General features: G+C 39.9%; 1 protein-coding gene across 2 annotated transcripts; it reads right to left on the bottom strand.

Annotated features, from left to right (window-relative positions):
• Window positions 1-835: 835 nt before the first annotated feature.
• LOC139567438 (F-box only protein 48-like) lies at window positions 836-4,766 on the bottom strand. 2 transcript variants are annotated; one of them, XM_071388785.1, is made up of 3 exons: window positions 4,682-4,766; window positions 3,410-3,748; window positions 836-3,190 (listed from the first exon to the last, which is right to left on the bottom strand). In XM_071388785.1, the coding sequence occupies exons 2-3, from the start codon at window positions 3,704-3,706 to the stop codon at window positions 3,029-3,031; spliced, it is 459 nt and encodes a 152-aa protein (XP_071244886.1). In that variant the 5' UTR covers window positions 3,707-3,748; window positions 4,682-4,766; the 3' UTR covers window positions 836-3,028. The 2 variants fall into 2 exon arrangements, with proteins under 2 accessions (XP_071244886.1, XP_071244889.1); XM_071388788.1 differs by having other exon boundaries at window positions 4,678-4,719.
• Window positions 4,767-14,605: the final 9,839 nt, after the last annotated feature.

The following is a 14,605-nucleotide window of genomic DNA, read 5'->3' as shown; positions in this document are numbered from 1 at the left end:
ACTGCCAAAGGTGATTATAATATTTATTGGGGTGTGAATACTTACGTAATATATTTCTGTATGTAAAAAAATTTAAAAATAACTACTAATACCTTTCTAAAAACATGTTTTCACTTTGTCATTATGGGGTATTGTGTGTAGATGGGAGAAAAAAAATGTTCATCCATTTTTAATTCAGGCTGGAACAAGTCAAGGGGTATGAATACTTTCTGACAGCACTGTAAATCTTTGTCTTGCCCATGCACCCTCTAAATGGCACACATACACAATCCATGTCTCAATTGTCTCAAGGCTTAAAAATAATTATTCATCCACACTGACTGAAGTGTTTTTAACAGGTGACATCAATAAAAGATCATAGCCTTCACCTGGATTCACCTGGTCAGTCTATGTCATGGAAAGAGCTTTGTACACTCAGTATATTTAGTTTTTAGGTTGCTATATGCTTGCACGGACATACCGGCAGGATGTAGGCCCACACACTGTATTAAACTATATAACAACAATTAACACTCTAAGGTGAACTATCCTAATGTGCAATATCTGAATCCATTCATTTGAATATTGTTAGCTATCCCTGTCCGAAGTGCTGACATTGGATCTTGTTAGAAACGTTAGGAAGTCTGTCAATTGATTTGAATTGACCCTGTCCTGGCTGCTGAAAGAGTGGACCTTTGTTAAAGAACCCAAAGTTTCATTGCTGTTTAATTTGTGGGTGTGGCTTTTGATACAGCGGCAGATAGTTTAAATATGGCAATTGACTTTGTCTTTATAATTATGGTACTATCTGCAATAATTGAATTAGACTATTGAATATATTATGCACCACACCAGATGTGTTTATGCATCAAAATCATGATGTCTTTTAATGAATGTATGGTGATCCATGGTGATTATAGCCTACAGTGAGTAAAACATGAATATGCATGGTTGTACATAAAGTGAACACATGAACAGTCGTGTCAAAATTAATTCAAATAGCAAATATAGAGCTCCAGACCCATATATCTGATACAGTGCATTATGAGTATTATTGTATACAGTATAACTCATATACAGTGGGGAGAACAAGTATTTGATACACTGCCGATTTTGAAGGTTTTCCTACTTACAAAGCATGTAGAGGTCTGTAATTTTTATCATAGGTACACTTCAACTGTGAGAGACGGAATCTAAAACAAAAATCCCAAAAATCACATTGTATGATTTTTAAGTAATTAATTTGCATTTTATTGCATGACATAAGTATTTGATCACCTACCAACCAGTAAGAATTCCGGCTCTCACAGACCTGTTAGTTTTTCTTTAAGAAGCCCTCCTGTTCTCCACTCATTACCTGTATTAACTGCACCTGTTTGAACTTGTTACCTGTATAAAAGACACCTGTACACACACTCAATCAAACAGACTCCAATCTCTCTACAATGGCCAAGACCAGAGAGCTGTGTAAGGACATCAGGGATAAAATTGTAGACCTGCACAAGGCTGGGATGGGCTACAGGACAATAGGCAAGCAGCTTGGTGAGAAGGCAACAACTGTTGGCGCAATTATTAGAAAATGGAAGAAGTTGAAGATGACGGTCAACCACCCTCGGTCTGGGGCTCCATGCAAGATCTCACCTCGTGGGGCATCAATGATCATGAGAAAGGTGAGGGATCAGCCCATAACTACACGGCAGGACCTGGTCAATGACCTGAAGAGAGCTGGGACCACAGTCTCAAAGAAAACCATTAGTAACACACTACACCGTCATGGATTGAAATCCTGCAGCGCATGCAAGGTCCCCCTGCTCAAGCCAGCGCATTTCCAGGCCCGTCTGAAGTTTGCCAATGACCATCTGGATGATCCAGAGGAGGAATGGGAGAAGGTCATGTGGTCTGATGAGACAAAAATAGAGCTTTTTGGTCTAAACTCCACTCGCCGTGTTTGGAGGAAGAAGAAGGTTGAGTACAACCCCAAGAACACCCTCCCAACCGTGAAGCATGGAGGTGGAAACATCATTCTTTGGGGATGCTTTTCTGCAAAGGGGACAGGACGACTGCACCATATTGAGGGGAGGATGGATGGGGCCATGTATCGCGAGATCTTGGCCAAAAACCTCCTTCCCTCAGTAAGAGCATTGAAGATGGGTCGTGGCTGGATCTTCCAGCATGACAACGACCCGAAACACACAGCCAGGGCAACTAAGGAGTGGCTCCGTAAGAAGCATCTCAAGGTCCTGGAGTGGCCTAGCCAGTCTCCAGACCTGAACCCAATAGAAAATCTTTGGAGGGAGCTGAAAGTCCGTATTGCCCAGCGACAGCCCCGAAACCTGAAGGATCTGGAGAAGGTCTGTATGGAGGAGTGGGCCAAAATCCCTGCTGCAGTGTGTGCAAACCTGGTCAATAACTACAGGAAACGTATGATCTTTGTAATTGCAAACAAAGGTTTCTGTACCAAATATTAAGTTCTGCTTTTCTGATGTATCAAATACTTATGTCATGCAATAAAATGCAAATTAATTACTTAAAAATCATACAATGTGATTTTCTGGATTTTTGTTTTAGATTCCGTCTCTCACAGTTGAAGTGTACCTATGATAAAAAATTACAGACCTCTACATGCTTTGTAAGTTGGAAAACCTGCAAAATCGGCAGTGTATCAAATACTTGTTCTCCCCACTGTATATACACTGTCAACCAAAGGAGTTTAAATAGCTCATAAATACTGCCAAGTAGCAAAAGTGCTACACTTTTGTGCTATACCTTAAACGCAAATTAACATCTTAATACCCCACTTTATTCAGTGTAGTGAAGGCCCAATTGTATTACTGATTTAGGAATTCATTAAAGGGTATCGTTATTTTCCTGGAATATAGCCTACCATATATTAATGTATAACAAAAAAAGATATACATGTTTGTGATTATTAACAATAATCACATATAAAAACTGTATAAAAGGTATAAAACGAATCAATAAGTGTTTAAGACATAATTATAAAAGAAAATCTAAAGGGTTCATTCATAGCTCTTTATAGGATTTGCATCTATCTCTCCAGCTCTGCTTCCAGAATCTCGCCCCAAGTCTCGACATCCAATGAGCACATGTTCCTGTCCAGTAGTTCATCAGCAGAATGAATGTTGCTGTATCGTCCCCTTAACCATTCGCTCTTCAGAAAACCTCTCCTGTAGTTCCGCACCAGGGTGACCTAATAAGAAATAATTAAAGAAAGACAAAGGCATTTGTTATTGAGATAATGCTCTTTGGATGAGTGCCATTTATTGTATTAACGTTTTGTAGGGGGGGGGGGGGGGGTGATGTCTATGATACGTCTATGATATTTGAGATCTGGCAATGATGTTATAGGCAGGCATTCCAGTAGTCTAGCATAATTGAGGTGAAGCTGTTTAAAAACCAACAGACCCACCTTCCATGACAGTCCATACTGTCTGTCCCCATCAATCTCCTGTTGACAGAAAGCTCGCACAGTCAGGCAATGATTCCTCCAGAGGTGGTCGCTGTCTTCAATGATGTGGTGCCACTGTTTGCAGGTCAACAATGCACTACATAAGCTGTCAATGTCCAGTTCGCTAAAAATCTTCAAGCTCATTTCCGTGGGCAGTATTTCGGCAAAGTTGTGTGGGCATGTCTCTGTGGCAGAGGTCAAAGTGGGCCTTCTTTCACAGACAAAATAGGCATTGGAGATCCTTTTGGAGACATACATGCTGCATAGTTCAGTGTCCCACACTTTGATTTAACAGTGGCCCTGTGAAAAATGTTGATAATGAGCAAGGGCAAGGTGCAACAAAAACAATGATTATAAAGGCTTAATACCTATACCTAGCTACCTGTTCAATTAATTCAGGTCTAAGTGCCTAGTGCTCGGGGTTGTCACTGTACAGGGCCATATGGGTCTGGGTCAGTGCAATGGACTAGCTCTGGGGCTTGCTAGCCATGGTTTTAAATGTTCTAATTACGTTGATAACCAGTTTATAATAGCAATAAGGTACCTTAGGGGGTTGTGGTATATGGCCAATATACCACAGTTAAGGGCTTTTCTTTGTGTTATATGGCCAATATACCACGGCTAAGGGCTGTTCATAGGACATTTGCCCCCAGCCGTGGTATATTGGGCATATACCACAAAGAACAGCCCTTAGATCTGCCCTTATTACTTAATAATAGCAGTCAAAACAAGTTAAATCGAAACCCATTGATGGAAAATTACCTGGAGTTTAATTTATATTTTCTCTTGCGACATATTCTTAAACTCGCAATAATTCTTATTTTGATGGAAACCCGAATTTTGCATCTTAGCCTATGTTGTTAAATATTACGTCGACATTCCTTAAATTCGCTCGATAACGTTATGGGAAACGGTTTATTGAATAAATGTGGTAACTCCTCAGTCCTTGTGGACGGGTTTTCAGATGTCATTGACGTAAATTAAAACGTGTTTGTCGCTTCCACGAGGTTAGAATACTAACATGTTCAACTACATAAAACATTGGCTCAAATCTAGGTAGTGCCTTTCCGTTACAGTTCGAGAAAATGTACGAATAATTGTTCTCTCATTGACTAGTGTAACGTTACACTGTGTTGATCAAAGCCTCGCGTAATAATGGGGAAACAATCGTGCATTTCGGTTTGTATTATCTGTTCAGATAAAAGAGTATGAAAGAACCAAACATTTACCTACCCCAACAAATGTGTACACCTCATTGACAGCTCACGGTTTAAATATCACTCCCTTCCGTTAAATCTTGTTTACCTACGACGATGACGTAATCAAAGTTTATAGGCCGGCGCATGCGTACATGCTCAACAGGAGCAGCGAGAGCTAGGGTTAGTTCGATTTGCATCCCCCGGTTCCGCGGATTAGTGGAGACTTCTCTTTAGGGCCAATGGAATGGTCTAAATTCAAATGTGCAAACTTCTCTCAACTGGGGCACAGGACCATGCAAAACGATATAAAATAGAATATCTTTGAGATGAATATAACATTTGTGTAACATCAAGGCTAATCAAAACAAAGGTCCCAAGGAAATGTATTAAAGGATACATGTTTAGGCCTTTTACTTGTAAGGGCTGGGTAACAACAATACAAAACATTAACAATAAGTAGCGCACAAGATGCTCTTACTACTTTAACTGCATAATTCACTTCAGTGCTACAGTGCTTTCACATAAACCAAAAACAGTGGCAAAACAACTTTTTAATGGAGGGCACCAGACCTGGGTTCAAATATGATTTAAAATATCTCAATTACTTTCACATAGAACTAGTTGAATATTGGATTGTATTTGGAAATACACAAATACACTGACTCAAAAAAATTCCCATACATTTAACCCAGGTATTTGAAAATAGTATTTAAAATAAAGTATTTGAAAATACTTTCAAATACAATTTGGAACACTATTTGGTTTTTACAAATAACCATTAAAATACTAAAATAAAACTACTTGTTTTGGGCTGTGTATTTGAAAATACACAGAAAAAAGTAATTTAAATAACAAATTCTCAAATACACTGTATTTGAACCCAGGTCTGGAGGGCACTAACAAACTGCTTTGCCATCAAAGCCTCTTCAACTACATTACACATGCTAGAACCAATTCAAAACACATTTCAAATCAAATCAAAGTTTATTTGTCATATGCACAGGATACAGTGTAAACAGTGCAATGAAATGCTTACTTGCGATCTTCCTCAACATTGCAATAAATAATAAAATGAGCAGTAAAACTATAGCAGTCACAAATATAAATACTATGTCAGTAATAAAAAAAGTATTACAAAAAGTAGAGAATAAAGTAATATTTAAAAAAACTAAAAAAACAATAACTATATTGTAAAATGTACAGAATATATTGTGAATATACTATGTCAGTGTACAAATAGTAAAGTGAATAGTGACTAGTTAGGAACAAGGTAGACTGGTAAATAAATAAAGGCAGCAGTGGTGTGTGTGTGTGTGTGTGTTACTAAATGTGTGTGGTGTGTGTGCGTGCGAGGAAATGTAGAGAATCAGTGCAAATAGTACTTAAGTAAACAAACTTTAAAGTACTACTTAAGCAGTTTTTTGGGGGTATCTGTACCGTACTTTATTTTACTATTTATATTTTTGACAACTTCTACTTTTAATCCACTGCATAACCAAGGAAAATAATGTACTTTTTACTCCATACATTTTACCTGACACCCAAAAGTACTTGTTACATTTTGAATGCTTAGCAGGGCAGGAAAATTGTTCAATTCACACACTTATCAAGAGAACATCCCTGGTCATCCCTACTGCCTGTGATCTGGCAGACACTCTAAACACAAATGCTTTGTTTGTAAATGATGTCTGAGCGTTGGAGTTTAAATTAAAATCACAAGAAAATCATGCCTTCTGGTTTGCTTAATATAAGGAATGTGAAATGATTTATGCTTTTACTTTTGATACTTATTAAGTACATTTTTGCCATTACATTTACTTTTGATACCTAAGTATATTTAAAAACAAATACTTTCAAAACTCAATTCAGAAGAGGTATACGTATCAAGCACTACACTCCATGAACTACTCGATCAACAAAAACAGTTTTATAAAAATATTTATGGATTGTACCAACAAAAGGGTTGATGATCTGTTTAAGGATGTAATGGAATTTAAACACAGTTTGAAGTTTACGCAGTCAGAGGTAGAGGAGAAAAAGGAGGAGAATGTCACCAGCCAGACCGCATTCAAAACCATGTTGGGGATTTCGCAATTTTCCAAACAACACTTGACAAGCACTCTTCCAAAGGAGACTACCTGGAAAACAAATCGAGTACAATAACATCTTAAATCGATGGAATTGAGGACGTAAAGACTGAAACTTGACATGAAACAGAAGTCAAGGCCAAGAAACACCTGGCAGATGAACTCAAACTGTACTTTAAACTCATCGAGAGCGCACATATGAATGGCACTTCCTTCCCAGTTGGACAGCCCAGATCTACAGTATAGTGGTGAAACTGCTCAGGTTCAAAGACAAGGAGATTCTCAGAAGAGCCAAGTGCCTGAAGGGAACCAAAATCTTAATCAATGAAGACTTCTCCGAACTGCTGCCACGACTAATTTAAGAACGCTTAGAGTTTCTCAACTTTCTCACTACCAAATAAGGGACAAAAGGTGGCGTGTGCATGGCGAGTGCACGGTGCCACGGCGGTGTGGGTATGGTGTTGCGTGAATGAATATACAATGTATATTCATATTCAATTGGAAAGGCAACCATTTTTATATTCCATTTTGTCTATAACTTTACTAAAACTGTATTGTTATGTAAACTTATGTGAATAAACCTAAAAATAAATAACAATTTGGACCTTCACAGCAAAAAAAAATAAAACACTTCAAATGCAAAAGAGGAAAAGAGGGGCATGAGTCACTCACCAAGTCTACTTTTTCCATGGATATTTTTTGCTGCTCTTGACTGATTCAAGCAGTCATTTGTCCTTTTGCATAGCCAGAGGGAAGTCCTTACATGACAAGTCACAGTTCACAAGATATTTGAAGTTCATTTTTGATCAGCTCTGTGCTGCATCTGTTTCTTGAGTCTGACCATTTAATGGTCATCAGAGAAAACATCCTCTCTACAAAAGGCATTTGAGCCTGGCACACTCAGGACAAATGAGACCAATCATGAGACCAAACATGTTGATCAAGTTGGCTTTCCCTAGGTTTTGGAAAACTGCCACCCACTTTTCACTGGTGGATTTTGTGGTATCCTGTCTGGCTTTCTGTACTTCCTCCCGGCTAGCACAAAACTATTCATAGAGTTGGTCCATACTGACTGTCTCTGTCATTTTGAAGGCAACCACCACCTGCTCCAGGTCAGTGAAGGAGAGCTCATAGAGGCCGATCGGTTTCAGTTTCACCATTACATTTTCTGGTGACAAATCAAACCACTTGTCAATGTATGTAATGATACTCTTTAGTGCCACAGTGCCGGTCTCCCCAAGTGACCTGAAGTATGAAGTAAGAGCTGGCCAGCTTTGCAGGAGACAATCTACAGCTGGATGAAGAGAGCGCCATCGTGTGCAAACATGTCGCAGAATTTCACGCCACTCAATGTCAACAAAGGCAAAAAATGCACGCAATTCCTCTCTTCGGGAAGCAGATACTGAGAAGGGCCTGTAGAGCTTTAAAACAATTGTCTCAATATCCACTGACAGCATTATGAGCTACGTGAGCTTTCAGAATGCGATTGTTGGCACTGCTCAATAACTGGTAAACGAAGTGGTGTTTTCCAAAGTTGACATTGGCATTATCTGCTGCATAGGCTGTGATGTGAATGAGAATTCCCGACGGCATAAAGTACAGAACGCTTTCGTCGAGTCACCACTGACAGGCTTAACCCACGTCTTTGTTGCTTCCAAGTGTTTGTTGTAGCTGCACAGTATTTTCTTTTTTGGCAGGTTTATCCATATTTCCTTGATCTGCCAAACCGACCGAACAACAGAAATTACTTTGCAGGAATTGGCGCGTTTACGCTATACTGTGATTGGATGAATATACGGGACAAGGGAGGTCCCGTATGGGACAAACCAATTTAGCCCAATATAAGGGACATCCGGGCTAATACGTGACAGTTGGCAACCCTACGACATACACACAAATATTTACGCTACTTTGTTCATACGTTTTACCTAAACTCATGACCAAAAACACACTGCCTCATTGCCTGCATCCGTAATGGGTCAGTGGTCAAACGACCTCCACTCATCACTGTCAAACGCTCCCTGGAAACACTTTAGCGAGCAGGCCTTTCTAATCGACCTGGCCCGGGTATCCTGGAAGGATATTGACCTCCCGTCAGTAGAGGATGCCTGGTTATTTTTTTTAAATGCCTTCCTCACCATCTAAAATAAGCATGCCCCATTCAAGAAATTTAGAACCAGGACCACATATAGCCCTTGGTTCTCTCCAGACCTGACTGCCCTTAACCAACACAAAAACATCATGTGGCGTTCTGCATTAGCATCGAACAGCCCCCGTGATATGCAACTTTTCAGGGAAGTTAGAAACCAATATACACAGGCAGTTAGAAAAGCCAAGGCTATCTTTTTCAAGCAGAAATTTGCTTCCTGCAATACAAACTCAAAAAAGTTCTGGGACACTGTAAAGTCCATGGAGAATAAGGGCACCTCCTCCCAGCTGCCCACTGCACTGAGGATAGGAAACTCTGTCACCACCGATAAACCACTATAGTTGAGAATTTCAATAAGCATTTTTCTACAGCTGGCCATGCTTTCCACCTGGCTACCCCTAACCCGGTCAACAGCACTGCACCCCCCACAGCAACTCGCCCAATCCTTCCCCATTTCTCCTTCTCCCAAATCCAGTCAGCTGATGTTCTGAAAGAGCTGCAAAATCTGGATCCCTACAAATCAGCCGGGCTAGACAATCTGGACCCTTTCTTTCTAAAATTATCTGCCGAAATTGTTGCAACTCCTATTACTAGCCTGTTCAACCTCTCTTTCGGGTCATCTGAGATTCCCAAAGATTGGAAAGCAGCTGCGGTCATCCCCCTCTTCAAAGGGGGTGACACTCTTGACCCAAACTGCTACAGACCTATATCTATCCTACCCTGCCTTTCTAAGGTCTTCGAAAGCCAAGTCAACAAACAGATTACCGACCATTTCGAATCCCACCGCACCTTCTCTGCTATGCAATCTGGTTTCAGAGCTGGTCATGGGTGCACCTCAGCCACACTCAAGGTCCTAAACGATATCTTAACCGCCATCAATAAGAAACAGTACTGTGCAGCCATATTCATTGACCTGGCCAAGGCTTTCAACTCTGTCAATCACCACATCCTCATCGGCAGACTCAATAGCCTTGGTTTCTCAAATGATTGCCTCGCCTGGTTCACCAACTACTTCTCTGATAGAGTTCAGTGTGTCAAAACTGGAGGGCCTGTTGTCCAGGCCTCTGGCAGTCTCTATGGGGGTGCCACAGGGTTCAATTATTGGGCCGACTCTCTTCTCTGTATACATCAATGATGTCGCTCTTGCTGCTGGTGAGTCTCTGATCCACCTCTACGCAGACGACACCATTCTGTATACTTCTGGCCCTTCTTTGGACACTGTGTTAACAACCCTCCAGACGAGCTTCAATGCCATACAACTCTCTTTCCGTGGCCTCCAACTGCTCTTAAATACAAGTAAAACTAAATGCATGCTCTTCAACCGATCGCTGCCTGCACCTGCCTGCCCGTCCAGCATCACTACTCTGGACGGTTCTGACTTAGAATATGTGAACAACTACAAATACCTAGGTGTCTGGTTAGACTGTAAACTCTCCTTCCAGACTCACATCAAACATCTCCAATCCAAAGTTAAATCTAGAATTGGCTTCCTATTTCGCAAACAAAGCATCCTTCACTCATGCTGCCAAACATACCCTCGTAAAACTGACCATCCTACCGATCCTCGACTTCGGCGATGTCATTTACAAAATAGCCTCCAATACCCTACTCAATAAATTGGATGCAGTCTATCACAGTGCCATCCGTTTTGTCACCAAAGCCCCATATACTACCCACCACTGCAACCTGTACGCTCTCGTTGGCTGGCCCTCGCTTCATACTCGTCGCCAAACCCACTGGTTCCAGGTCATCTACAAGACCCTGCTAGGTAAAGTCCCCCCTTATCTCAGCTCGCTGGTCACCATAGCAGCAACCACCTGTAGCACGCGCTCCAGCAGGTATATCTCTCTGGTCACCCCCAAAGCCAATTCCTCCTTTGGCCGCCTCTCCTTCCAGTTCTCTGCTGCCAATGACTGGAACGAACTACAAAAATCTCTGAATCTGGAAACACTTATCTCCCTCACTAGCTTTAAGCACCAGCTGTCAGAGCAGCTCACAGATTACTGCACCTGTACATAGCCCATCTATAATTTAGCCCAAACAACTACCTCTTCCCCTACTGTATTTATTTATTTTGCTCCTTTGCATTGCATTATTTCTATTTCTACTTCGCACATTCTTCCACTGCAAATCAACCATTCCAGTGTTTTACTTGCTATGTTGTATTTACTTCGCCACCATGCCCTTTTTTTGCCTTCACCTCCCTTATCTCACCTCACTTGCTCACATTGTATATAGACTTATTTTTCTACTGTATTATTGACTGTATGTTTGTTTTACTCCATGTGTAACTCTGTGTTGTTGTATGTGTCGAACTGCTTTGCTTTATCTTGGCCAGGTCGCAGTTGTAAATGAGAACTTGTTCTCAACTTGCCTACCTGGTTAAATAAAGGTGAAATAAATAAAATAAAATAAACATTGCTCTAAATGTCATAACCCTCGGAAGCCTTCGGTGGTGTTATGTGGACTGTGTCAATGGAAGTGCAGGAAGTGCAGCCCTATTGATAACACTAACACACATATAGTTGTTTTGGACATGTGATGCATGCACTTCTATATTTCCATTCCACTCACTGGATGATTCCGACTGTGTATCTCTCTTAGTTGGGCAAGATATCAACCCTGATAACATGTTTTTTTTAACCCATTAGATATCAATGAAGCGAATGCTAAATATAATAATTGTGTTGATTCAGATAAAAATTTACTGAAATTTACCTGAAATAAGTCCATCACTTCTGATTAATATAATGTTAATTTAACAACCTGTATAGCAGTTGATCTAATTCCAAGACAAGTTCATTTTCTACCTTTCATTTGAACGTTCGCAGTCTTCCTACAAATCTTGACCACCTTGTTCATTATCTGTCTTCTCTCAGTCATGAATTTTCCGTTGTTGCCCTTTCAGAAACATGGTTGACTGAAGAGACAACCGTGCTTCATGACATGTCTCCTTATAATACTGTTCACCACCGTAGAACATCAAGAGTGGGAGGAGTGTCCATCTTTGTTCATAAACGTTTTCAATTATTTGTAAGAGAGGACCTCGCACTTACATCTGATAACACTGATGTTGAATCTCCTTTCATAGAAATACCCTCCTGTTAATTTTTTGGTGGTAAAACGTGGTAATTGGATGCATCTATCGGCCACCCGATTCTGACATTGGTAGTTTCATTCATATCCTTGCATCAGCCTCGGATTTGATTAATAATGAAGAGTTTTTGAATACTTTATACTCCAGCTATCTGTATCCACTCATCTATAAGCGCACAAGAGAGACCATTTCATCTGCCACCCGTATAGATAATATTCTTACAAATTCTTTGAATAATGTGGCTAATACAGGTATACTTTATACTGACATATCTGACCACTTTCCAATTTTCCACTTCTCTTTGTCAGCTGGAAATGAACAGGTGGGAATGATTAGTAGCATTTAATGTGGAATATTTAACAAAAGTAATTGTGTGTGTGTTTTAAGAGGTTGATTGATGACATTTTATGGGAACATTTTTATAGTCAGGCCGATGTGGTCTGCTTACAATACTTTTCTCACATCTTTCAATTCTGTATTTCCACCACTGCTTTACCTGCAGAAGGGTTCCCCTGAATTCTGAAAATTACAAAAAGTATAAGAACAAATTCACTCACCTACTTCGGATATCCAAAATAAGTTATTTTACTAACAAATTCCAAGAATCCTTAAATAATATAAAGTAAACTTGGAAAATCATCAATCAATTGTTGAATAAGAAAAATGCATTTACAACTATTCCATCTCAATGTATTGTTGGAAATAAGACCTATAGTGATCCTGATGTTATTTCATGTGAATTGAATAACTTTTTTTGTGAATGTATGTTCCTCTCTGTCAATGAAAATTGAGAAAACTGATGGAAATCCCTTGGATTACATTAAAGGACATTTCCCTTCTCTGCTTCAGTTTGATTCACCTGATGTTATGGAGGTGATGGAGGTAATTGGTAACTTAAATATATCAGCAGAAGGTCATGATGAGACTGATGCCTCTTTGGTGAAATCAGTGTCTTCCTTGATTACTGAGCCTCTAATATACTGTATATCTTCGCTAAATCTATGCAATCTGTTATTCTTCCTAAAGATTAGAAAATTGCCAAAGTTACGAATTATCGCCCAATATCTGTACTACCATGTTTTTCTAAAATCCTAGAAAAATTGGTGTATCAGAGAATGTTGAAACATTTAAATCGACAATGTATTCTATATGAGCACCAATATGGTTTTCGGGAAACTACTCCACAGATATGGCTCTTTTGCATCTTTACAGGCCTTAACAATGAATACACACTTGGTATCTTTTTAGAGTTATCCAAAGCGCTTGATACGGTCAAGAAATATTACTTTCCAAATTGCATTATTACGATTTTCATGAATATACATATAATTGGTTATATAGTCCTGTTTATGATAGAGAACAATTTGTTTATGCATACGGCTGTGCATCTACCAGGGCCAAGATATCCTGTGGCGTCCCACAGGGTTCGATGATTGGACCTTTGTTATTCCTAATCTATATCAATGACCTTGCTGCTGTTTCTTCTACCGTACTTCCCCTTCTTTTTGCTGATGATACCAATTTGATTTTATCACACAATCATTTTGATTCACAAATTAATGAAGCAAACTCAGGTAGGGCCAACTTTTCTGAATAGTTCCAGATAAACAAATTATCTTTAAATGTTAAAAAAAATATTAGTAAGAATATTAGTAAGAATAAGAAATATTGTTTAAAAAGAAAGAGCCAGAATCTCAATTGGTGGGAATGAAATGGAACAAGTCACATCCACTAGATTCCTCTGAGTTCTAATTGATGAAAAGTTATCCTGGAAAGATCATATTCAATTTGTCTGTAGCAAAGTGATGAAATCTGTTGGTATCATCAGAAAGATTTATCACGACTCAGGATATAACCCAGATGCAGACACAGGAGGCGGATAGTACAGTTCTCAGATCATTTATTATAAACACCGGGCAGGCCGAGGACAGGCAGCGGTTCGTGATCGGGTCAGAGTCAGGCAGGTACCGGACAGCAGGCAGGCTCAGGGTCAGGGCAGGCAGAATGGTCAGAATCGGGAAAAACTAGAAAACAGAACTTGAGCAACAGGAAGACCGGAAAGCGCGCTGGTAAGACCTACCATTACAAGACAAACTGGCAACAGACAAATAGAGAACACAGGTATAAATGGTCAGGGGATAATGGGGCAGATGGGCGACACCTGGAGGGGGGTGGACACAAGCACAAGGACAGGTGAAACAGATCAGGGTGTGACAAGATTAGTGGTTTGGTTCATCAGGCTTGCTTCCTAACTTTATACTATAGCTTAATTTACCCATATCTCATTTACTGTGATATTGTCTGGGCCAGTACATATGCCTCCTACCTACAAATTGCTCACCATACAAAATACATTTGCAAGACTAGTCACCTCCTCCAAATAACTGGCTCCATCTGCAACTTTGTTTAAGAAACTCAATATCTTGTCTATTTACGACATTAATGTACACCAATTATGCACTTTCATCTTCAAATACTCCTACCTCCCACACAGTTTACATAAACCTTTCAATGGATTCTTCCAGGTTAATTCTGAAATCCACCCATATAACACAAGACACTGCGATAACCACCCTCCCCACTGTGGTTTTTATATAAGCCCTCTTGGGCTTCCAACCTCACCTG

This window comes from Salvelinus alpinus, chromosome 2 (genome assembly GCF_045679555.1).
Source record: "Salvelinus alpinus chromosome 2, SLU_Salpinus.1, whole genome shotgun sequence".
Taxonomy (NCBI): domain Eukaryota; kingdom Metazoa; phylum Chordata; class Actinopteri; order Salmoniformes; family Salmonidae; genus Salvelinus; species Salvelinus alpinus.
The sequence above is the reverse complement of the archived record's forward strand: the minus strand, read 5'-3'. Positions and strand labels throughout refer to the sequence as shown.